Source organism: Kwoniella shandongensis, chromosome 4, assembly GCF_008629635.2.
Source record: "Kwoniella shandongensis chromosome 4, complete sequence".
In the NCBI taxonomy this organism is placed as follows: Eukaryota; Fungi; Basidiomycota; class Tremellomycetes; order Tremellales; family Cryptococcaceae; genus Kwoniella; species Kwoniella shandongensis.
The window spans coordinates 1,801,702-1,824,965 of NC_089290.1; the positions used below are offsets into that span (position 1 = coordinate 1,801,702).

General features: G+C 48.4%; 6 protein-coding genes across 6 annotated transcripts; 3 read left to right on the forward strand and 3 right to left on the reverse strand.

Moving 5' to 3' along the window:
- Nucleotides 1–476: 476 nt before the first annotated feature.
- Nucleotides 477–2,686, forward strand: CI109_102692 (uncharacterized protein; the record flags this gene model as incomplete). The annotated part of the gene is made up of 10 exons (XM_065967177.1): nucleotides 477–731; nucleotides 796–1,292; nucleotides 1,353–1,410; nucleotides 1,481–1,727; nucleotides 1,803–1,889; nucleotides 1,948–2,050; nucleotides 2,103–2,205; nucleotides 2,265–2,322; nucleotides 2,388–2,498; nucleotides 2,577–2,686. 10 exons carry the CDS (start codon nucleotides 477–479, stop codon nucleotides 2,684–2,686), a joined length of 1,629 nt encoding a protein of 542 aa, XP_065823249.1.
- A 254-nt stretch (nucleotides 2,687–2,940) lies between these two features.
- CI109_102693 (uncharacterized protein) lies at nucleotides 2,941–3,741 on the reverse strand (the record flags this gene model as incomplete). Its single annotated transcript, XM_032008226.1, has 1 exon — nucleotides 2,941–3,741. The coding sequence occupies one exon, from the start codon at nucleotides 3,739–3,741 to the stop codon at nucleotides 2,941–2,943; it is 801 nt and encodes a 266-aa protein (XP_031857488.1).
- Nucleotides 3,742–13,571: 9,830 nt separating this feature from the next.
- CI109_102694 (uncharacterized protein) lies at nucleotides 13,572–14,177 on the reverse strand (the record flags this gene model as incomplete). Its single annotated transcript, XM_032008224.2, has 1 exon — nucleotides 13,572–14,177. The coding sequence occupies one exon, from the start codon at nucleotides 14,175–14,177 to the stop codon at nucleotides 13,572–13,574; it is 606 nt and encodes a 201-aa protein (XP_031857486.2).
- Nucleotides 14,178–14,797: 620 nt separating this feature from the next.
- CI109_102695 (uncharacterized protein) lies at nucleotides 14,798–15,448 on the reverse strand (the record flags this gene model as incomplete). The annotated part of the gene is made up of 1 exon (XM_032008223.1): nucleotides 14,798–15,448. The coding sequence occupies one exon, from the start codon at nucleotides 15,446–15,448 to the stop codon at nucleotides 14,798–14,800; it is 651 nt and encodes a 216-aa protein (XP_031857485.1).
- A 265-nt stretch (nucleotides 15,449–15,713) lies between these two features.
- On the forward strand, nucleotides 15,714–19,075 carry CI109_102696 (uncharacterized protein; the record flags this gene model as incomplete). The annotated part of the gene is made up of 6 exons (XM_032008222.1): nucleotides 15,714–15,788; nucleotides 16,242–16,532; nucleotides 16,634–17,491; nucleotides 17,543–17,821; nucleotides 17,875–18,896; nucleotides 18,952–19,075. The coding sequence occupies 6 exons, from the start codon at nucleotides 15,714–15,716 to the stop codon at nucleotides 19,073–19,075; spliced, it is 2,649 nt and encodes an 882-aa protein (XP_031857484.1).
- A 406-nt stretch (nucleotides 19,076–19,481) lies between these two features.
- On the forward strand, nucleotides 19,482–22,924 carry CI109_102697 (uncharacterized protein; the record flags this gene model as incomplete). The annotated part of the gene is made up of 15 exons (XM_032008221.1): nucleotides 19,482–19,613; nucleotides 19,877–19,958; nucleotides 20,031–20,590; nucleotides 20,682–20,815; nucleotides 20,898–21,028; nucleotides 21,080–21,214; nucleotides 21,274–21,382; nucleotides 21,460–21,695; nucleotides 21,772–21,887; nucleotides 21,949–21,977; nucleotides 22,028–22,106; nucleotides 22,162–22,287; nucleotides 22,351–22,470; nucleotides 22,530–22,592; nucleotides 22,649–22,924. The coding sequence occupies 15 exons, from the start codon at nucleotides 19,482–19,484 to the stop codon at nucleotides 22,922–22,924; spliced, it is 2,328 nt and encodes a 775-aa protein (XP_031857483.1).
- Between the last annotated feature and the right edge of the window lie 340 nt (nucleotides 22,925–23,264).

Genomic DNA, 23,264 nt, shown 5'->3' on the forward strand with positions numbered 1-23,264 from the left:
TGGAGTGGGGCGAGTGATTTGTACTGACTCTAGGTCAGCGACGTCGGCTGAAAAGTGGGCTATTATGACTGTGAGAACTACCTATAGCCCAATCAGTGGGGAGTGACAGCGACGAAGACCGTTGCGAATCGAGTGACATACCTGAGAGAGTGAGCGCGTCGACCTCCACCGGGCATAAGGGCATTACAACGTTGATTCTAATCGTCATTACAAATTAGCTGGGAATGCGAATCTGATTAGAAGGATTTGTAATGCTCGCTGTTACTTGAGGCATATCACTCGCGATCGTGCCTCCACTCCGTCTCACCGATTTGTTGTTGCGATTCAATCATTGAGTCTAACTTTACAGTAATTTTGACTTGAACGAATCACTCCTATACATATCCGTCGTGGAGGGATTGGATCATGTCCAAAGTCCGAATCGACGACTCAAATCGGTAATCGTTCATCGATTTCCCCACCTAGCTCGGAATATCATGTCGCCCAAGACCACGACTCGAACTCCGGCCATGGAGGCTGGAGGTGCGTCTCGCCGTTCTAGCTTCTCGAGCGAAGAGGGCGAAGAACTCGTCATGCGCACCGAGGGGCTGCCTGAGTCTCTCGACGTCGAAGATGCTCTCGGAAACAATCTCCACCCGGAACAGGAGACATTGCTCGGTAGGGGTTTGTCACAGCTGAACTTGGACGAGGTGGTCAAACCTCATGGAAGGGTCGAGATCCTTGGGTATTCAGTGAGTGAGGATGGCGTCTTCTCAACTTGTATGCCACGCTCATCGTTTCGTCCATGTGGTGAAGATGCCCAAGATACTGCTATACTTGTTTTCCCTTCCACCTTTACTTATCTTACTCAACCTTATCCTCTCTCGCCTCTTCCCACTCGACACCTATCTTCCTCGAGCCCTTCTGTCCAACGGCACGCACCCCTTTCATCCGACAATCCTCCTCATCTCTCTAGATGGCTTCCGTCCTTCCTACCTCTCATCACATCCCCATCTCCTCTCTAACATCCTTGCACTCTCCACCTCCACCCACGGTCTCCGAGCAGAATCCATGCAACCCATTTTCCCCTCGCTCACTTTCCCAAATCACTGGGCATTGATGACAGGTTTATATGCCGAATCACATGGGATAGTAGCAAACGATTTTTGGGACCCAAGAGTGTTCGGAGAAGGGAAAGGGGGGCATTTCATGTATACGGATAGCGAGAAGAGCTGGCATAGCGAGTGGTGGTTAGGTGAACCGATTTGGAGCGTTGTGGAGAGAGAAGGACGAAAATCGGCCGTCAGTATGTGGTGAGTGGCAACTGGGTTCTCATTTGACACTGCAAACTTACCTCGTACTCGATGAAAAAGGCCAGGACCTCCCGTTACGATGGCTGGGATCGCGCCGAGCTACTTCGTGCCATATCGAGTGAGTCGGTCGATACTGCCAAAGTATCCAAATTGAAGGAAGCTCATATTTTGCCGACACCGCCATGCAGAAGCTCGAACCTCCCGCAAAGCTACATCAAATCTTCGAATGGTTGGACTTACCCCTCGATGACAGACCAGAGTTCATCGCTTCATACTTCCCTGATATCGATCAGTCTGGTCACAAGGGAGGACCAGACTCTGCGGAGGTGAACAATAGTCTCGGAGTCATAGATGAGATGATTGGCGGGTTGGTGGCGGGTTTAGAGCAGCGGAACTTGATTGGAATCGTTGATGTAATCATAGTGTCGGACCATGGTGAGTACCGCTCTCTCTTCCACATGAAGCCGTTGATCTCCGCAAATCCATACGAAGCTAACCTTTCGAATGCAGGTATGGCGAGTACGAGCAACGAGCGGATCATCTACCTCGACGACATACTGGGTCAAGATGGTGTAGATGCGATCGAGCATAAAGACGGTGAGTCCTGGACTTTCATCAAGCTGTGCGCGTAGTTGACACTATGCTATCGTCTCAGGATGGCCTTCTGTCGGTTTACGTTTCAAGGAAGGAGTGGACGAGGATAAGTATTTGAGGATGCTACTTGACGCTGCCGAGCAATCAAATGGGACTTTCGCAGTGTAAGCCCCATGTGTCAGATTGGAACTCAATTCTCGCTAATTATCACTATAGATACACGCACGACACAATGCCTGACCGTTGGCATTTCAGTCACGGACATCGGATAGCGCCAATTTACATCGTCCCATATCTAGGTTGGGCGATCTCAGACCATGTAAGTACTCTGCATATCTAGATCAGTCGTTCACCGCTCATCATTGCGGTATCACTCAGCACGAGCACGAGGTCATTCACGAAGGAGATTATAGACCGAAAGGCAATCACGGATATGGTGAGCATACGCCTCGAATTAGCAACTCCAAGACCAGTAGCTCACGTGTGAGATGGGGACAACAGACAACATCTTTCCTGAGATGCAAGCTGTTTTTTTCGCCCATGGCCCTTTCGCCAAGTCATTAAAGATCACTTCGAAGGGATTCGTCTCCGTCGATCCACCAATATTAGAGAGTGAGTGTTTCCCGTCCGCGATCCCTATCGACGAGAAATTGGTTCACTAAACTGACTACGCTACTGGGTTCTGTGCAGGCTTCAGAAACTTAGAGATATTTTCGCTTGTCATGCGGTTACAAGGGCTGACGAATGTGGAACCGCCACATAATGGGACAATAGGGTTTTGGGATGCTCAATTTCAGTAGACGTTATGGACAGGATGCTTCCAATCCATGTGGAATATCGCGCCGTCAATCCTCTTGTCGCATGGGTTTGCACAACACCATACTATGATTCAGTACTCGCATCCCAATATCACCAGAATCCTCACCTGCTCCCTATATCACAAGTCACCACGTCTACAATGATCGAAATACCGTAAAACAACCACAGTTGCCACTCCTGAATCACTCATCGCCTTCCAGTCCTCTTGCCCTCTGTAACCCCAATTAGTGCCTGCTTAGTTTCCTTCTGACTCTCTCAAAGTGTTGGCGACCATCTGCAGCTCATCCCACTCGGTAGCAATTTGAGAAGGTAGATTCTGGTTCTCTTTGATCCTTTCCAAGTACACCCAGTCTTCCACTTCCTCACTTGACATCCATCGCCCTGTAACCTCTTCATTGAGTGGTGGAACCAAAGCTTCCGCACTCAGAGCATTCGTTTCCGCCGCGACAAGGCTGTAGCTCACTTCACGATCAAAAATCCTACAGGTTGTATCGTCGGCAGCGTCGAGATATCCCGCAAGTGAAAATCTCGCTGTCTTGTCAAAGGTGCCCTGCTGAGAAGTAATGTCAAGCTCAACACCCGAAACACGGAATCGGAACCCTGTGATCGGTTTTCCTTGCCATGTCAGGCTTTGAGAAAGGTTGTTCGCACGCTGTTGTTTGCTTTGAGCATAAGGAACCTGGTCCCGGAGGGACTGAGGTAGAAGCAGCTCATAGGGTGAAGTTGAATCAGCCCACCAACGATTTTGAAGTGAGTTACGAAGAAAGTCAGGCATGTCCCGTTCAAGCCACTCAAGGCGTATTATGTTATTCAGTTGTTTAACAGGATTGGTCGAACTGTTTGCTTCTGTTGAAAGAAAGTATTTTGGTATTTGGATGTGGTCTGCTGCATCATCGAACGCTTTCTTCAGATCAGAAGCTTTGATGTACTGGACACCAGAACCACTCGAAGCTGGACCAGATGTGTTTGAGCCTGATGTGATGGTGGAATTGTTGTAGCCAGTGACTCCGGAAGAGGTAGGTGTGTTGTAGGACATGTTGTTGTGTTGTGCTGTGTTGTGTTGTGCTGTGTTGGTAAGTGTGATATGAGATGCTTGATGAGTGAATGCGAGATGACTTGAAATGAAACTTGTTTAATGATATGGATATGGAATATGTTCCAAACAGGAATGAGTGGCAAAGCCTCAGACCCATATTGCTTATATGTCATGCACAGTCTGTGTTGCTGGGGACACCACAATGCTGTTGACACATTCCCCTTCATGCAAGGGCATCACTGAAGGGACACAACTTTCAAAGGATTCTTCAATTGACACAACACAGTGAAAAGTCATGTACCATTGAAGTGTTTTACATCTGTAACAGAAGTCTCGTTTGTTCAAGTAGCTCAAAGCCTTTGTGAATGGTGGGGGCAGTGCTCATAAATAGCCAAGTGTCACAGTCTTGTCTAACATCGTATCAAAGGATCCATCACCTTGAGGGTCGTTGTAGTGAATGGAATTCCAGGATGGGTTTCACATCTGTAACAGAAGGTCATTGTTGAGGAAGAAGCACAATGCGCTCTGCCTTCCTAGCAGTATGTCACAACCATTTGCCACAAGTCATGATGGAAGCTTTCAAAGCTGGGACAGGAGCAAGAGTAAGAAACAAATTTCCCATGGAACAGGATGCTATATTTTGTGGTGAGTTGAGCGCTCTCACTGTGACGGCTGCACATCATTCCCCATCACAATGTTATACTATTCACAGCATAGCATGACCATTATCACTATGTACTTGTCATCTCCCAACACACACACACACACACAACGGAAATGGTTAGACAGATATGACACAATCCCACTGGTATCTCCCCATATATTCCTTGCTATCCTAGCCAGTCAAGCCACGAATCTTCCACCACCCCTTACCATCAGGGTTTTTTGTCTCCTCTTCCCATACCTCCAGTGCTGTTTGTGACTTCCAGTTTGCATGCCTTGGGCCCCATGGGATGCGGACATCGTGTTCATACATCCGGACTTCTTGAGCGGACTCTGGGGTGACATAGCAGTTCACATTCCAGTGGAAGACTGGAAAGGTGTACAGATCTTCATTCTCGGCGTGATGCTCAAAGTATCCCTTGAGAGTGACAAGGCATGATGTCTGACGTCCGCTCCATGGGGTGGAAGATGTGCGAACTCTGACGTCTGACCCGTGGATACGGAGTCCAGTGACCAGTCGCCCTTGCCACAAGAAGTCCTCAAAGGGATCAGCTTCAGCAGCCTCTTGTTGAAGACCAGAAGGAAAGATAAACTTGTAGGCATCATCTGTGATGACTTTGCGCAAGGTGTCGTGTCCCTCTCCTTCACTATTGAAGTGGCTGATGATTTGTTCATCCCCTTCACTGACAGTCCTCATTGCAAAAGCCCTGGCTCCCTCAAATGTGACGTTGCTAACAGCATCCACCCATTCGCTGTAGAGACTGGCCAGTCTGAGAGGATCCCTACTAGTGGGTGCTGGAATGAATGGTGGAGTGACAGGCCGGACCAATAAAACAGAATCAGCTAAACTGGAGGTCTCGGACTCATCATTGGTGAAGATGGACTGAGCCCTCTCAGTGATGTCAGAATCAATAGAGCTGGTTGGTGAAGGTGGTGCTGAAAGAATGGAGCCGCAACAGAAAGTGGAGTCATTGTTGTCAGTGATGTTGAGGTCACCCAGATTGGTGTTGATGGGACCAACAGTGGTGGATTGTGAAGGTGGTGTGTCAGACATAATGGATGCTATGTGTAGTCTGATGAGTGATTGAGCTGGGTGTCACTTGACAAAGTAAGATAAGTTAGGATGAGGCTTGTTGAATGATATCAATATGAAATATATTTCAAGGAGGAATTGAGGGGCAAAGATTGACAAGTTGCATCTCTAGTACACCTTAAGATGCTTACCATGGGTACAGTCCACTATCCAAGAAGCATACTTCTTGATATGAAGTTAAGTGTCATGTGATGTTTGTGATGTCTGAGACTTTCAGAGAGCATCACCTGACGACGCAGGATCCGTCTCTGACCAGTTTCACATCTGTGACATGAGGCATTTGGCACGCAAGAAGCACAACATGGGCTTATCCCCTTATCGTCTGCTTCTGGTCCAGCACAATGACATTACTGCCCACACTGCAGGTCAGTTATATCTGATGACATGGGGCCAAGAGTTGTAACTTTACACTGGTGTGAAACAAAACAGGAGGTACCCATGAGAAGGACAGTGTCTCAGGCTGGCTGCAAGATTGACCTTGTTCCGACTACCATTAGTGGCAGTGGTGACAATATTGATAAAAAGAGCTAGCCAGACCATTGGGTCCAGCAACAGGATTGTGTCACTGTTTGCACAATAGTTAATAATGGTATATGCTAAGAATCAGTTCACAGACCATAGGAGGATGGCAATGTATGTTTTGCTTCCACGACATAGACTCGGCCGCCTTACTAAACAATGTCTACAGTTTCGGGTGCATATTTGACGCTTTGAGACAGTTACAAAGATGAATCTAAAAGTAACGTCTACCAACCCCTTGGAATATTCGTTGTGGGTTATTGCAATTACTCTCCTTTACCACATTTGTGGACCATTGTCGAACAACGTCATATTGCAAAGTTGAAAGATTCACACTGTAAAATCGATATCTCTTCTGCCCCCCAATACCTTGCACGCAATCACTTCCAATCAAACAGACACCCATATAGCCATGTATCTCTGCTGATTTCAACCTGGGTGGAGGTCTGAGTGTGTCACATCTGTGACAGAAGGCTGTTGAGGTGGAAAAGCGGTTTTATGGTCAACAAGCGGACATTGACGGGAGAAAAGGTCACACAAATAGCCAGGTGTCAGAGGCGGGTCCGTTGACGGGCCTCAGCGGGGAATACGGGTTACGAATAGCACAAAGTCCTATACCAAATTGTACGAGTCGAGTACCGAATGTACGAGACTTGGGGTTGACTAGCAGAGCGCTGTAATGGTACCACAGTAGTGAGCTAGACAGAGGAATATATATTCATCACAGGAATAACTATGTACAAGTCATGTGTTCCTGTATAAAAGTACCAGTGATGCTATCAAAACTATGGGAACGATTGCACAGTCAAGTCAGTCATCTCCTACAACGGCTGTCTCTGGACCAACCACGAACTAGTTCCCAACGGATGACGAGTCGAACTATTTGGAGGCTGAGTCGAGGTGTCACAACATAAGTCGTTCGTTCAGCTGTACTGGGTCGTGACAGAAGCCTTCTTTTGGAGGTCAAGGGTAACATCAGTGTTTGAGACTTTTCCCAAGGGTCACCACTGTGACAATGTAAACATCGAATAGGTCTATGAGACAGCATGTCCGTAACAGGTGGTCTGTATGATGTCAGAACCAAATGTGGTCTTCCACCATTGCAGCTGGCCTTCCTGGCCATTTTGTGTAAGCACTTCTCTGCATGCCACTGCTGTAGCATTGGAGTGGGGGTATGGCTCTATGAAGAGGAAGCTTTCAAAGAGAGGTGATTGCACTTCTTTGTATGAATCTGCCATACATTGCTGCAGAACATCATGTCGCAGTATTCTAAGTATCTACCTCATAGTTCCCCTTATATCCTTGACAACTCATTATTGCACAAGCAACCACCTCGATGAAGATCAGTCAAATATATTGCGACCCTATACTTCTCTCCCTGCACCACTCCCTCATGTCGCTGAAATGATCCGGCTGTAAGCACCAACTGTTGTCGGTGAGAGGATCTCTCTCTCTTGCTTCCCTGTCTTTCAGTTTGTCAGGTGTCTGCCATTCACCCATCATTGGGAGGCTGTAGTCTCGATAACCTGGTTGAAGTGATGTTGCTTTACCTGGTGTGAATTCATAGCCAATATCCTGGTCGAAGATAGGATTGACATCTCCATTTGCATCTTCTAGGTATCCCCTGAGGTTGAAAGTGGCAAATCCCCGTGTCTCAAATCTCTTGATCACAGATATCTGCACACCTCTATCCTCGATACGGAACCCAGTGACTGGTCTTTCCTTCCAAATCAGATCTGTGCCGGAGGGGTTGTCATCTGGGTTTTCCTTGGCTCTTTTGTACCTAAAATGCAGTGTATGAGGTACAAGGGCGTCATATGTGTGATCGTGAATTGATTGACGGATCTGTTTACGGATCTGTTCCAGTCCCTGACTGCGAAACTGTTCTATCAGTTTCAAATTAGCCCAATTGATTTCAGTGTCCTTTGATGTGGTGATCTCCTTGAACTTGATACTGAGCACTGCATTTGCCCACACTTTGGGGAGATCAAGAATGTTGAGAGGCGCTTGACTTGTCTTGGCTGAATCCAAACTTGAGACACCGGCATCAGATGAGACAGTGACTCCAGTGGTTTGAGTACCACTGAAAGCATGTCTGGTAGAGTTTGCAGGTAGTGAATATGTCATAGTACGTGGTCAGTGGTGGTGTATGGGGAGGGGATGATATGTGTTGTGCTGCCTCAGAAGGGAAGACGAATTGGAGGAGACCAATTGAATATTGTAAATGATATTTGAGGTGGGCAAGGAGTGGCAATCATGGAACCCTCATATACTATATACCATGGTGATGCCCATGTACAGACAAATATGATGGCAAAGTGCCTCCCTTCATATACCCAGTACAGAAGCAATGTCTCAGGGACTCAATGGATCGTTCAATTTGACAGGGTAGGTGGTCAAGGGAGGGCTGATATGTTTGACACCTGAAACAGAAGGCCCATTGGTGGAGGAAGCACAAATCCACATATGTGATGTCACCAACACACTACTGATGAGGATTCTCTCCCAACCAAGTCTAACAGTGATGTTTTAGAAGAAATTCAGGGAAATGTATTTTGACAAGATGCACAATTATTGGATCTTCGAGATGTTTCATAGCTGTAACAGAAGGCTTTTGATGGGTCAGAAGCCCAATGTGGTCTTCTACTATCATGATTGAAGTGGTGGCTTGCCCCAATGCATCACATCAATTGGACAGCCAATGACAGACGGCAATTATGAAATCAGACATTCCTCACCTCAGGGCTGGCCAATGGCCTAGTGAATATGCTGTATTTCAGATGTATAGCTGGACCAACAAACTGTTTTGAGGTCAGAGAATAGCCACAAGACAAAGTATACGCAATAGACATTTTTGGCTAGATTGGTACACTATACTTGACTGTAGACACCATATCCTCATGGTAATCATATCTTATGTATATGACTACCCCAAGAAAGAGATACTGCCCTAAAAAAAGCTGATTCTACACCAAATTTCACATCAGAATTGTGCGATAACTAACTAAGGTCCATCTCCTTCTCCAAATTGACAGTGGAGCAGCACCTTTTCCTTCTGGAGCTGTCCCTGCTCTCTGCCCTTCTCTTTGTTCCCACACTGTGCAATGTCTGACCTCCATCACTTGCCCTCCATTCTTTGTTTAGTTGCTGGCCAGACTGGTCATAATCCAACGACCTGCATTCACTGCCATCTGCTGAGACTTGGAAAAGGTATTTTCCTTCGAGGGACTGGTGCTGCTTCATTTTCTCATCAATCACGCATCCATCAAGCTCAGTAGTGAGATGTGTACTCTTGTCCTTCTCATCCTCATGATAATCCCAACACTTAGCGTAGATATTGACACCACTGATCTGTACATTCTCATTGGTAACAAGACCAAGTTCTGCGTGGGTCGTAAGGATTGGAGGAAGAGTTGATGTGTGAGCAGTCCTACATTTTCTCTCAAGAAACCTTGTCAGCCCATCAAACTGTTCTGCTGTAAGCACTTTCATATCCTCCAGGTATTCAGTCTCAGTCTTTTCCCTACTGCCACTTTCCAACTCTTTGTTGGAGATCTTGCCTGTTTCACTGTCACACTCAACTACAGTTATGATGTTTTTGCAAGCTTCGTCATATGATTTGAAAAAGTCCTGCTTAGAGTGCAACAAGGATGGAATCTTGCTTGGTGCCATGCAGTAGTTCGTGGAACCAGATCGAGAGGCGCTCATGGTAGGAGGATAGGATCTGGTATCAAGGGTGAGAATGAGATGTTAGGTTTTGGAGACAATGAACTTCAAGAACTAATTGGAAAAGGCATTTGGAGACCATTGCAATATGCAGAAGCATGTAGGCTGTAGGGAACTATCCCTTGACAGACCACCTTTGATGGGATATGACACTGTATTGAATGATACCCTTCAATGCCTGGGGTGATTGAAAGGTGAGACACACCTTATGCAAAGTTGTGATTGCTACTTTGGGAAATGACAAAGCAACAGATCTCAAAGGGGATGCTGTGACAATCTCTACATACCTTACAGCTTGACAGGGTAGGTCATGTATAATGAAAGTCAGCAGCGGCCAAGGAAGGCTGGCAGGCAATTGCTGAAGCAGGGTTGTGGGTTGTACCCGTCCGATACAGTTGTCTTCTTTTTTTCCCTTCAAGTGGCCTATGCATGTCCTCCTTGTGAACTTATTCATCACTACTCATGTACATCACTCTCCTCTGCAACAAATGTCCATAGTATCGACATGTGAAATGAATTGAAATCTTGTGTTGGTATCTAGCTCACTAACATACCATTGAGGAACACACTAACAACGGTCACTCCCTTCTCATGCCCAGTCCTTGCTGCTGCTCTGTATCTGTCTGGCTCTCCTCTGTATTTTATGAGCCAAATGCAAAGTCTACATCATCCAACCTCATTCTAGCAGTGTCCAAGTCAATCCCTGTAGACTCTGTGGTTCTGATGCCACTTCCATCCCCTGGAGCTACCAGACTGTAATCACGTGCCATGATGTCAACAGCACCACCATCTTCCACCTCCAGCCACCCATTAAATGAGCAAGTGAATTGGCGATCATTTGTGCTTTTGTCCTCCTCAAAACCGTGGATGACGCCACAAAAAATGATGTCATTGATCTTGTGGCCTTGATAGCAGGGAGGATTAGTCTGGGGGCTTCCTGAAAGAGTGGAGGGAAGAGTGGAGGGCAACAAGTTTGACATGGTAGCATAACAGGATTGAAGTTTTGCACCAACTTTGTCAAGGGGGCTGAGTGCGACAGGCTGTGAGTCTGTCAAGAGTCTTGGGAGAAATGTCTCTGGGCTCTGAGGCTGCAATGTGCGACACTCTTGGGAGAGAAAGGTTTCAACTTGTTTTTGTAGATCCCCAGATCCCATAGTGGTTTTGTCCCACTGTGTAAGTGTCCTTCTGTCATCAGATTTGCCTGTTTGTTCCCCTAATGGTACAACAACCATGATCTGGTGAGGAGCAGAACGATCGTGATACTTTGCACTGAATGCCTTTCTGAAGCTTGCAAGTGATGCAACATCACTGGTCGATGTTGCATTGGAAGTGGATTGAGATGTGGTGAAGGATGAGGCCATGATGAGACTTGGGTGTGGTGTGGACTGAGCTAATGGAGCTTAGGGACAGGTGACAAACAGGGGTATAGGTTTGAGATTAGTGTTATTCAGTTGCAGGGTGTGTGATGGGGCTTCAAGCAGTGGTGGTATGTCTGTGATGAAGAGACTGTAGTTGTTGAGCAGATGGTAGCAGTGGACTGGGGATTTGGGGTGGTCAAATAGTTGTGTATTACGAGTGCACGAAAAAAAATCCCCTCTGTCTTGTCAAGTGACATACTAGTAGCTTTGAGTAGCAAACCCATGCTTAAACAGTATCAACACTTAAAACACATCAGCTAAAAGGATGCACTTCAGGGATACATTACCTTTCATGATAGTGGGAGAACTTCACCAAAGGAAGCTGTTTCTGATACAAAGAGCCTGTCACTATGTTAGGAGAGGATAAGGGTTATCCCTGGAGGGATGTGACTGCTAGGGGATGAAGTATACTACATGTTTGAGTATGACTGTAAATGGAAGCAGTGTTCTACTTGTGTTGCTAGGCTGTCTTTCGGTCTCTGCATGAAGGATGAAACACTTGATGGGAAGACAAGACAGGGAGACACACACAATGGGTGTGATCCTGACACAATTGATGCAAGTGATTGCACAACAATTTGCCATACACTGTCATGACAGACCTCAAATCGGGGGACAGTGGTCACAACAAGGAAAGTGGAAACTATGCAGACCAGGAAAACCATCCAAAGTGTACTGTCTTAGTATAGGTGAAGATGGCCTACTCCCTCTTTGTGTGCAGAAAACAAATTTCAAATGGTACTATGACCTACCCCATATCGCTGGCGTAGGTGCCTATATAGATCTGTCTCATATTGAGTTTGCATGAAATCATGTTAAGCTGGACTTGTGATTGTCAAGCTTGGTGAAGGATCACACACTTGGCGGTGCCACAGAACCTTCAAGCATTAAAACGCGCGTGAGAAAGATCTGATGTAGCTCAGTCCAGTGTAGTCACTACTGATACACATATGGTGAAGAGGCATCAAATGTGTCTAGATGAGGGTGATGGGACAGTGATTTCTTTCTCGATGGAGATGTTGCGACAGGATCCCTCTCTTACTATAAACAATGCATCGTCACCACATTCCATATAAACAATTACACATTCAGGTCAACCCGCCTGCACTCTTTCCCATGATGCGTGTGCTGTTCTCTCTGCCCATCTAAGCTATATGACCCTAAACAAAGGACATGCTATCGTCACTAGGTGTCAGTTGTTGGTAGCCCTCATGATGGGCGGACCGGAGGTGGATCATCATCATCCTTGATCTCAAACTCATCCCCCTTGTTCCCATAACGGGGACAACACGTGATAATGAGCTTTCGTTCCACAATGGTCTGTCGGTCACTTCCCTTGCGGTAATACAAGTCCACAAAGAGGGTGCCTCGTTGAACAGATTCTTGGCCGAGAGGGTGAAATTGAAGTGTAGCTGAAATACCGTGTATGGGTTCTCCCTCCCAGTTGCTAAATGTTGCAGAGGGATAGCATTTCCTGTGGCTGAGGACATGTCACGACAGCGCACCTCGGAAGTCTGTCAGATCTTGCCCTGTGAAGGACTTGCCCACAATCCGTGTACGACTGAAAACATCTTTGAAGACCGACTCAAAATCTTTGGACTTGAGCGGGGTCGCAGGATCAGAACGACATGTCTTGTCTGTTACCACCTGGCTGATCAGAGTCTCGTCTGTATTGTCTGCGGCGGAGGAGGGAGGCCTGGAGAGGTTTGTATTGGACATTGTTGGTGTGGAAAAAGGGGTGGTCGACTGCACGGGTACAATGTGAACCTTGAACTGCAATAATGAAATGAACAATGTCTTATGACAGAGAAGCGGTGTCAAGCTCGAGGAGGCGTTTATACCCTCAAATCTTGCAAATTCGAGCAAACGGTCAAGCAGATGTCTTCACAAAATACAAAGGGAAGGAAGAGTGAAACACTGAGCAGTTGGAAAAACACGAAGGCATTCACCACGACTAAATGATTGCAGGTCTGACCTCATTAGAAGGCCATACCTCCCCATTACTTCATTGACTATTGCAGAAGTACGTCTTGCCATTCCACCCAACTGCCATACAAGACACAGGCGTCATACAATCCAGAAGTCGCTGAAAGGATTTTCCATCATGCCCTCACGCAATGGTACATCACCATAGTCAACGGTTTCGACAGGAAAAGTGACAGGGAGTCTGTCACGACTGGTGAAGAGGAAGAGCAAATGAAGGAATCGGGTATCGTGGTATCTGGACATCACTGTGCGGTATGACCTGCAGGCTGTTTGGCGATTCCATTGTGTGTCTGAACGACATCGTGCAATAGCAGAATCATGCCAAACATACATGGCTGACAAACATATCGCTTCAAATCTACTGACAGGCACCGTACGAGCCCTACCACTTCTCATAGACAGCTCCTTTCCTGTTCTCTCCACCTTCACTCTGGTTCAACCTTGTCGAGCCAAGCAGTGATCTTCGCTTGAGCTGCAGCGGCCGCTATGCTCTCCTTCAAATTGTCCTCGCTAACGGCTTCCGCTGTCATGGTGTCTCTGCTTTCTTCGCACCGACTCAGATGGAATCTCAATATCATCCGGGTAAACTCGTGTCGTGTTCTCTCATCTTGACCACAGGTGGTACCAACGAGAGTGGCATCAATTGTGGCACTGTCCGTGGTGGGGGTGACCGAAGTGATAGTGATCTTTGCGTCAACACCATACACCGGCGCATGTGAAGTGGGGATTCTGCAGTCACCACCGGGGTAAATTGTGTTCCGGTAGTAGCTTTGAAAAGCGGAGTCAAGTTTTTCGTAGTCCGCCTCACTGACTAGTTCGATGTTCGGGACGCTTGCGGAGGCAGATCGATCAATAATCGCTCGCATGAAAGCATTGTCGCCAGCGATGTGGAGGCCTGCGATCGTCGTAATGGGAACTTTGGAATCGAAGGAACATGTCTTGTCGTTTATCAGCGAGCTGACGGCTTTTGAAGCGTTCTGCCTTTGTGATGAAGGAGGCATGGTGGCAAAATCTTGTGGGAGCGAGACCATTCGGAGTGTTGGTGGGTTAAGTTAAAACGATGTCAGAAGGATGTACTCCAGCAGTGGCAAGTCCTCCGTTGGGATGAAACCTCGGATGTGTATTGCTGAGTGATTAAATCAGCGCCTTCAATCAGTGTCTTCGATGGCAATGTTCCTGGTCTCTATCAATGATGCGACCGCGAACATGTCTGTGTGTACGACCCATGTCTACAGTCAAAAGGTCAACGGGGAAGGAAGGACGTCGAAGGGTGAGATAAGGCGTTTGACGTGCTGCATCGGGGTGAAGTATGAAAGGAAGATAGGTCGCAAACGTGTACTCCTGACGAATTTGGGGGCATTGTTACACAGTCGTGTATCGTAGAATGCCTACAGTGCAGTGACACATGGAGGATCTCCGAGAGGAGAAGATACAGTAGTTAGTGGCTACCATGGAAGTAACCAGACTTCTTTCAGAATGTGGTACGAATAGGTGTTCTTGTAGTTGTCTTCACAGAATGATACATGTCGACTACAAGTGATGGCCTCCTCTGCAATCCAAACATCATACTATACTGAGGCGAGGGTCTGCGTAATTAACATCTGGGAACCGACAGAGATCACATCAACCGAGCCAATTACTAAAGACTGGCTCACGTTTCATCCCGTTTGAATTCTGGCCACTTCAATGTCGAACCAGCGTGCGGCCTCCAGTCCCCCGGTTCCTCCCAGCCCATCTTTCTCCAAATAGTATTAGGATCATCACCGCAGATGACCCTATATGTCTCCCCACTCCCATGAAGGTTCTCATAAAACACCGCCTCCTTCGACATAAACTGTTTCCGCGCTCCATCCTCAGCTCTCACATATCCCTTGACTGTCCCCAAATAAGTGCTTTGGCCAGTCCCTTCCTGTGACACTTTCTGGTTGATGGTAGTCTCGATGACATCGACTCCATGTACTTTTCTGTCGAAAGTGGTAATTGTACCTGTTTCATGCAGCTTGGTGTCACGGGCGTAGTTGTAGAGAGCTAGTTGAAGTTTGACCTCCGCATTCTCAACAGCAGACTCACACGTTGGATCTGCAAAAGAGAGAAGTGTCGGGGTTCTGAATCTGCTTGCGTAAGCAACAAGAAATTCATCCTTCGTTATGAGTGGCGTATCGGGGTCGAAGAGCTTGTGGGTGTTGGAGACAACACTACTGACGATACGAGAGGAAGGACGGTGAGGGAGAATCGATCTGAGACGAGAATTGTCGCCCCGAATCGAGTACATAGATTCAAAAGAGTGGGAGAAGATCGTCATGGTAGGTGGTGGAGCTAACGTAGAAGTTGAAGTGAATGTTTGGTGATAGTGTTGTGGGAGAAGCGGTGGCAAAGCATGTTCATAGATGCGTCTTGCATAGTCCGCCCTTTTACGGTTCTTTCTACCTCAGCCGTACTGTGATAGGCGCAACGACACGGCTTGCGATAGCAAAGGAATGAATGCGAGGGTGAAACAACGACTGATGCGCCACCGAAGTCTCCTCAAAGGATCAATCCCTCTTGCCACACTGTAGCACACCAACGCCATGAACCCCCTTCCCAAAGCGACATTCCTGCTTCAGTCACTGTCGAAAGTTGTCTTGTACATCGGCTCAGAGCAGGTATGTTGTACGGCGATGAGTCCTTGAACCAAGTGCTCGGATACAGCGCAATTGAGTGCGACCTGTTCGAGAGGCAAGTAGTCCAAAAATATCGCAGGCGCAAAAGATGGCACTGCGCGCTGATCTCATTTTCTACGTACATGACCCGTCACAAGGATACGTCACGCCTCTTGTCTGTATACAGAAGCGTCCAGCATAAGGCATCCATGCTGTAACCTCCAAGCATATGCATGAGACCTATGCATACACACGTTGTTGACCATGTATTCTGCTCTTTTCACGCCACACCGTCAAGCACGCTTTATACGATCCTCCCCCCTTTCTCAATTTGTCCTGAAATGATCACGTTGTTCTCCTCTTGGGCTGTCTGTTTTCAAAGCGTTGTCATTCTCCTAATCCTCTTTCTTCTTGCATATCTTGACTGAAGGTAGATTCATTGACAAACTGTACCAGACCGCGCCAGATGGTATGACTTCCACCACTCAGAGCACAGTCTCTCATATCGCATCCCTTGACAGAGCCAGTTCTGGTTCATCGCCCAACACCTCGACCCTGTCCTTCCCCACGGTCACCCGTCTAGGGCTCAAAGGGTCTTTCGCTAATCTCGCTCGCTTAGTCGGTCTCAGTAAAGTTGATTCGGAACGTCTTGATATCAATGAGGAGGGCACAGATAATGAGGAGGATGGTGAGGATAGGGAGGACGAGGGGGATGTAGATGAGGAGGGGTTATTGTGGGATGCTCAGGTACGTCTAACATACATCATCGACTCAACTGGAAAGACCGTTCCACTCTTATCTGATAATCGACAGAGCACCGCTGACTATATTCTCTTATAATCCGCTAGACCGCTCTGATCGCACATCACACCGACATTGCAATCAAGCTATACACTCAAGCTGCTCTCCCTCCTTATCGATCCGCGGCGGCTTGTCTGGCTCTCGGAAATCTCCTCATTCGTGGATCCGGCTTCGATCGGGAAGATACACCTTCCAGTCCGAGTGAAGCAACGACCTACGACCGCCATGACAGCGGTCCCGAATCTGATGCACGCGCAGGGACTACCAATGGTTTCACATCGGCTTCTGGGTTCTTTTCCCGACTGTTTGGATACCCTTCAACAGCCTCCCCGATCACTGCCCACGTTCCTTCCCCTTCTCCTCCCCTTATCTCTCCTCCTGTCAGTCGGCGAGTCGATCTTGTGAGATCCAGATGGGAGATACCGAAAGATGGGAAGAGAGCAGTGAGAGATGTGAAAGGAATGGGAGTTGCCGGAGCCTGGTTCGTTTTAGGTCTGGGATGGCTGGTACAAGACCAGTTGGAGAGGGAACGGAGGAGTCATCAAGCTACGACCAACAACACAACCTCGAGCACTCAAATTCAAGAAAGCCGCAACGACATCATGGAAGACGGAGAAGAAGAGATGCTCTCATTCGACCCAAAGGGCAAGAACAAGGTTACCCATCACCCGACTCAGCGACCTTCAATCCTTGAAATCAAAGATCTGTCACAGTCAACTGCCAGCATATCGTCAGAAGCTTCCGACTCCACCATCACTATGTCGGGCCCAAGATCAAGAGGATCTGGTTCCGGCTTCACTGAAGAATCATCGATGATCAGAACACCTTTCACGGACGGCCGGTCAGATCCGTTTGACCGGATGACTTCTGGGAACAATGAGGAACAAGAGTGTCTGAAAACAATGGTAAGTTCATCCATCAACGACCACCACCATGAGACTGACGCAATCATCCAGGCGGAGCTTCTTCAGCCACTCCTCCAGCTATACCGCCACGGTCACATCCAGTCTCACGATCCTGTAGCCCTCCCACCTATCTCTCTCCAGCAACTTCCACCTATTCTTCGACCCAGGAACGAAAGCGAGAAGGGGAGGAATGTCTGGTATCTAGGAAAAGCGGTGGCGCAGCATATGACCCAGCTGAAGATGTTGAAGCCAGATGATATGGCGTCCGGAAGGAATAAGAAGGAAGCGGAGCGATTGCGAAATGCAGTGAACGTCATGGGTCGCTACCTGGTGAGTATCGTAATGTGTCTTGTTTCGGTGAGATACGCTGACAACTCGTCAAGCTTGCGTCTACCGCCTCGGATGCAGAGGCCGAGGCCTATTTCCGTACTATCTCGTCCTACTCACCCACCGGCATGGATAACGCCGATGACCTGATCCTTCAAGCGGCAAAGCGACTAAAGATCATGACCAGCACTCCTCGAGACGAATCTGGGTCGTCTAGCGCATTTCCCTTCCCTACTATCGGCTCCTCGACGCTAGCCTCATCTTCACATAAGCGTCCAGCTGTCGACAACTGTTCGCCTAAACGCAAGGCTATCTCTGGTCGACATCGGCAATCATCGTTGTCGTCGATATCCTCTGTCGTGTCTGCCCCGAGAATCCTATCAACCCAAATCAAATCGTCGCCCTCTGTTGCTTCATTGACCACCCTGGCAGAAGATGCACCGAGCCCTCAGAGAAGTAGACCAGAGGATGATAAAGCTGTGGCAAGACTTCGACGCTTGCAAGCTGCGTCCACTGCTAGTGAATTGGCTGCTGAATCGGTTGCCGAATCGGCCGCTGAATCGCAACCAGAATCACGTTGGCCGTCTCTAGCTTCTTGGCGAATGTCTCCACCACCTTTGACATCGACCGATCGCCTATTCGATTCTCGTTCTCCCATTGCATCGTATCGGTCAAACATCACTATCAAACCCGGTCGACGAGCTTCCACTACGGAGCACCTCGAAGGCCACGCGGGTGATAGTCAGTTTACTGTTGTACCGAATTCTCCAACCAACATGTTGCGACCCGTTGCATCGACTCCTCACTTCGGCTCTTTGCGTGCAGCCACATTGCATGAGAAGGCGTCTACAGCTGCTTCGACGCCGCGACGTCGTTTACCATTTGAACCGTCCGAAGCTGTTGCGCCCATTGATGCTGCTTTGGCGGCAGCGGAATTGTCGAGCGCTTTGACCAAGCATGTAACGTGTGGAGTGTGTGCGGTGAAGGGAGTAAACTTCCCGGAGTGCAGGAAGTGTGGTTTGACTTTCTGTTCGAGAGGGTGTCGTGTGGACGAGGACAAGGCGGGAAATGGAAAACGGTGAGTCCTGCTCTCCTCTTCAGAACAGCTCGTATTGATGTATCAACCTATTCAGGCATATTTGCGGTATGTGGGAGTCTCGACGGCTGCTGGCTGTTCCCGTGGCGACAGTAAGACGGCCGAGTCACAATGTGCCAGTTCGACCCGTGTCGCCGGTGCGAGCTACGAAGGTGTTTTGAGCATTATTTACAGTTGTATCAAGGGCAAATTTATTGTATCCGAAGGAAGGGTCGAAGGAGATTGGATTAGTTGGGGACATTGACATACACGATTCGCATCAGTTTCTGTAGCTTGAGTGACGGGTCTTATGGTATCGCTGTACCGTAGTTTGTACAGATAGTAGGATATCACTATACATGTGTGAACGCTCGCTCGCTTTCATCAGACCGTCTCGGGGTCATATCCTTCACGGACCATTTCATCTTCCACGTCATAACACTGATCGTCACTGTGCGGTCGTTATTCTTCCCTTGTCATCAGCTCTCTTCCTTGACGCTCATGGTTGCATCATTCATCTCTGGTGAACATCTGTGACATATCCAATACTTCCAGCAGGGAGGAAGCGCATACCCACTCTTCTTCAAGATGTCAGTGTCAGAAGCGACGTTCAACGCTCTCAAGGATATGGGCATTGAGCCGGTCCTGGCGCGAGAAGCTGCGTCGAGGTACCATAGTGTGGAACCGGCAGTGAATTGGTGTTTCGGAGATGGAGCGAATGTGAGTTCAGTGTGCGATACCTATATCACTGGTGTCAATGAAGGAGATCAGATGGGGTGAGGTGAAGTCATCGATCGTTGAGGAGCTAGGGTATTCACTACCTATCGTGTGGTTGACAAAGGATCATTATTACTTGTTCGCGTTGTTAAAAGCAGACCACCTTCCGAAGCTCACATTGCGTGTACCTCTGAGCGGGAAGGAGAAGTTGAAGGTGGAAGACAGCTCTTAGATGGCTTGGTTTGCTGACCGCGCTCGCTTCGCAGTGGCAACCGGAACCTCCCAAGCCTGAACCGATACCATTAGCTCAAGACACTTGGCGACCGCAAAGGTCAGAGGGTACTTCAGGTGAGTGGTAGTACACCTTCGAGGCTACGGCAATTGATGTATGTCTGCTCACCACTTCTTCTGTCCTATCAGTCGAGCACCGCGAAGTCATTGACGCAGACGACGATTCGACATTATCTTCCTATCCTACTACTCCTGTCACTCAACCCGTACCGACCAAACCCCAACTCGGATCGAACAATCCCTTCCGACAGAATGTCACATCACCTGCTCCACCACCTCCAGCTCAAACGCTACCTCCACCATATCCTGCTCGTCGTCCTCTACCACCAGTCCAACCGCAAGCTTCTCTGACACCAACTTTGGTCGACGATGACGAAGATGAAGAATTACGAAAAGCCATCGCTCTATCGCAATGTGAGTCTGGTCCTCCAACAGCAGCAGCACCCGCACCGACAACGATGACGGCAGGAACAGACCCAGAGCAAGGAGGTATGAAGTTGGATATTACCGACTTTGACGAGAATGAGAAAAGACAAGAACGAGAGAGAAGTCTCAGAGCGACGGGGGTACCACCCCCTAGCCCGGAAGGGGAGACAGTAGACGAAGAAGGGGAAGTTATGCAGAAATTGTTTGGGCCGAGTGAGAAGAATGATCCAGATGGAAGGATGGCTTTGGTCCCTGCTGGACAGGTGAGTAACGGTGTTCAGCAAAGAGCCTCCCCGTTCCCACTAGAGCGTTGAATAAGGTGTGCGAGTCGCTGACTGCTATTGTTGTTCGTAGACTACCACCAAGTCCAAGGAGGATGAGGATATGGATCGAGCTATTCAAGAATCGCTCATGACGGCGAGCTTTCACTCGGCTTCTGCTGTACGAGATGCGGACAAGCCTGTTCCCGTTCGACGGCAAGAGGGAGCGTGAGTCGACCTATCATTTCGCACTCCACTTCATGTGCGAATGGAGTTAGGAGAGACGCTGAACGTTGTCAATGTCCCGCAGACCCGTCGCGCTGTTCTCTCAATCTGGCCAATCTACCTATGCTGCCAATCTCGTTCAAGCCATGGTCGCCGTTCCTCAGCTAAGAGAAGCCGTACACACGGCGCTGGCTCAACAGAACACCCTGTCGAGGAGTGAGTGGAGAGCTACTTGATCGCTGAGTGTTATTACTGATCCCATAACAGAGGCTGCGCTGCTTGCCTCTTTCTTCAAGGAAGCTGAGGAAGAGCCGTTGAGTTTTGTCGAGGTCGACGAGCCCTTGAAGGAGCTCAGGAATGGGTACGAGAAGTACCAACTACCTCCGAACGATGTTGCAATAGGTGGGTGTGGAGTGACGAAATACTATACGTCCGGTTTCGCTGACATCTCGTGCTTACAGAAATGCATTATGCGATTGAACGAGAGATCCTCAGCATATGTACTGGAGATGTCGAGCGCTATGAAGTTTCAGAAGCGGATCTGGAACGGTTCCGAGCTCCATATAGACGGTGAGTCCACCCCAAGGCCATTGAGGCCGTTCGTAGACATGACTCCTATTGACAATGACTGACATTTCGTTCATCAGGCTGTTTAGTACCCTGATCGACCGCGATCCACCTCCTCCACCAGCTACCCACGTCAACTTTCGTCGTCGAGCCGGACTTCCCAACGATGTTTATAGTCATCTCGCAGAGATATTATGGGTCGCAGACGCACCCGATCAGAGTATAAAGGAGTTGAGCGACATTCTCACCGTGATGATTGGGTGGAATGCAGGTGCTGCGAGGGAGATTTGGAAGTTGGAGGAGACCGTGATACTAGGTAAGTCCCACGCTCATCATTGAACGGCGGATATAATGTGTGATGGCCAGTTCATACTCACGTTGGATACACGTAGACCGGTTCATGAAAAGTAACGCGGCATATTCCGCTCAAAAACGAGCTATGCAGTCTGTCTCCGCGGGCAATGTTCGAAGAACGCAGGAAAGGATCGATCATCTCACGGTGCACAATGTGAGTGTTGCGCTCAGGAGGACCAGAAGATTATGAGTGCTGACTCATTCTCAAACAACAGGGAAATAACTACCAAGATAGTATAGCAGCGTGGGTATCTCTTTCCGCCATTTGATGTGCATTCCCTGATGGTCAGATAGACTCATTGAACACTTGGACACGAGTCCGTCAAGCGACGATGCCATGCAGACCGAATCAAGAAAAGAGATGAAGGAGAAGGTGAGTAGCAAAGGACTTTCGTCGACGACGAAGCTGATTTGATTTGTTTTTGCAGCTCGAACAAACGCTGAAGACCCTCAAGGCAAAGGTAGCTGAACTGAAGGTTGAGCTGGACGATCACAACAGAGCTGCAACAGGGGCTGTTTTTGAGACGGATGATCCAGCTATGAAACAGCATGTGGTGGGTTTTGCGTATGGTACACATGGGAAGATAAACACAGCTAACCAGTTGCTGGTCTCGCAGTACTCGCTTCGAGCTATCTTGTTCCATGACGGGGCGCTGGTAGGACCGAACCACCTTTATATGTATGTGAAAGGCGAGGATGGTCGATGGTGGAAGATCCAGGAGCATGAGGTGACCCTTGTGAGCTGAACGTATTCGTACAAACTGAAGCCATGGCTGATTGTCATCATTGGTTACAGATTGAATGGGAGGCCATCACCGCTGATAAGACGGGATTATGGATGGAAGGAGGTCCTTATATTGTGAGTGACATCTGGCATCTGCGTACTTGGAGCCGGACTGATGTGTCCCGCATTAGCTCGTGTACTCTCGAGATGGTCCACGTCCAGCAACTCCTGATGAGGCTCCTGTGGCTCAGACGAAAGACGAGGTACAACCGTCTGCCATAGAGGGTGACCTGATCGACGTCACGATGGAGGAAGAGCCAACCACATCGACGACTTTTGTGCCTGATGTAGAATCGAAAACAGACTTAGAGACACCGAGGGACGGCCAGACGGATACAGAGCCAGTTGGCAAGGTGATATCGGGAGAAGGATCGAAGCAGGATGAAGATGAGCCAATGTTATTGTAGATATACACGAGCGCGAGTAGGCACCATAGCACAGTTGCTAGCTCCCCGAGTGTCATGTAATGATCATGTACCTGCCGTTCCAGCTATTCAAAGGCCTCGGAGGCAAAACAACCATTGTCTGAGTAGTATGACTCGTTCGTGGCGTGACGAATTACTTTGACGCCCTTTATAATGGGCTGTCTGCACTGACAGTCCCATCTTGAAATCCGGGATCATCGTACAGGCACTGATTAGCATGCGGGATCAGCGACCTTGGGACCAAATGACGTCTTCAGGAGACTACAAGGCGACTACCTGTAAGCGAAGTGGCCTAACAGTGGTAATGAAAGCAATGAAAGCA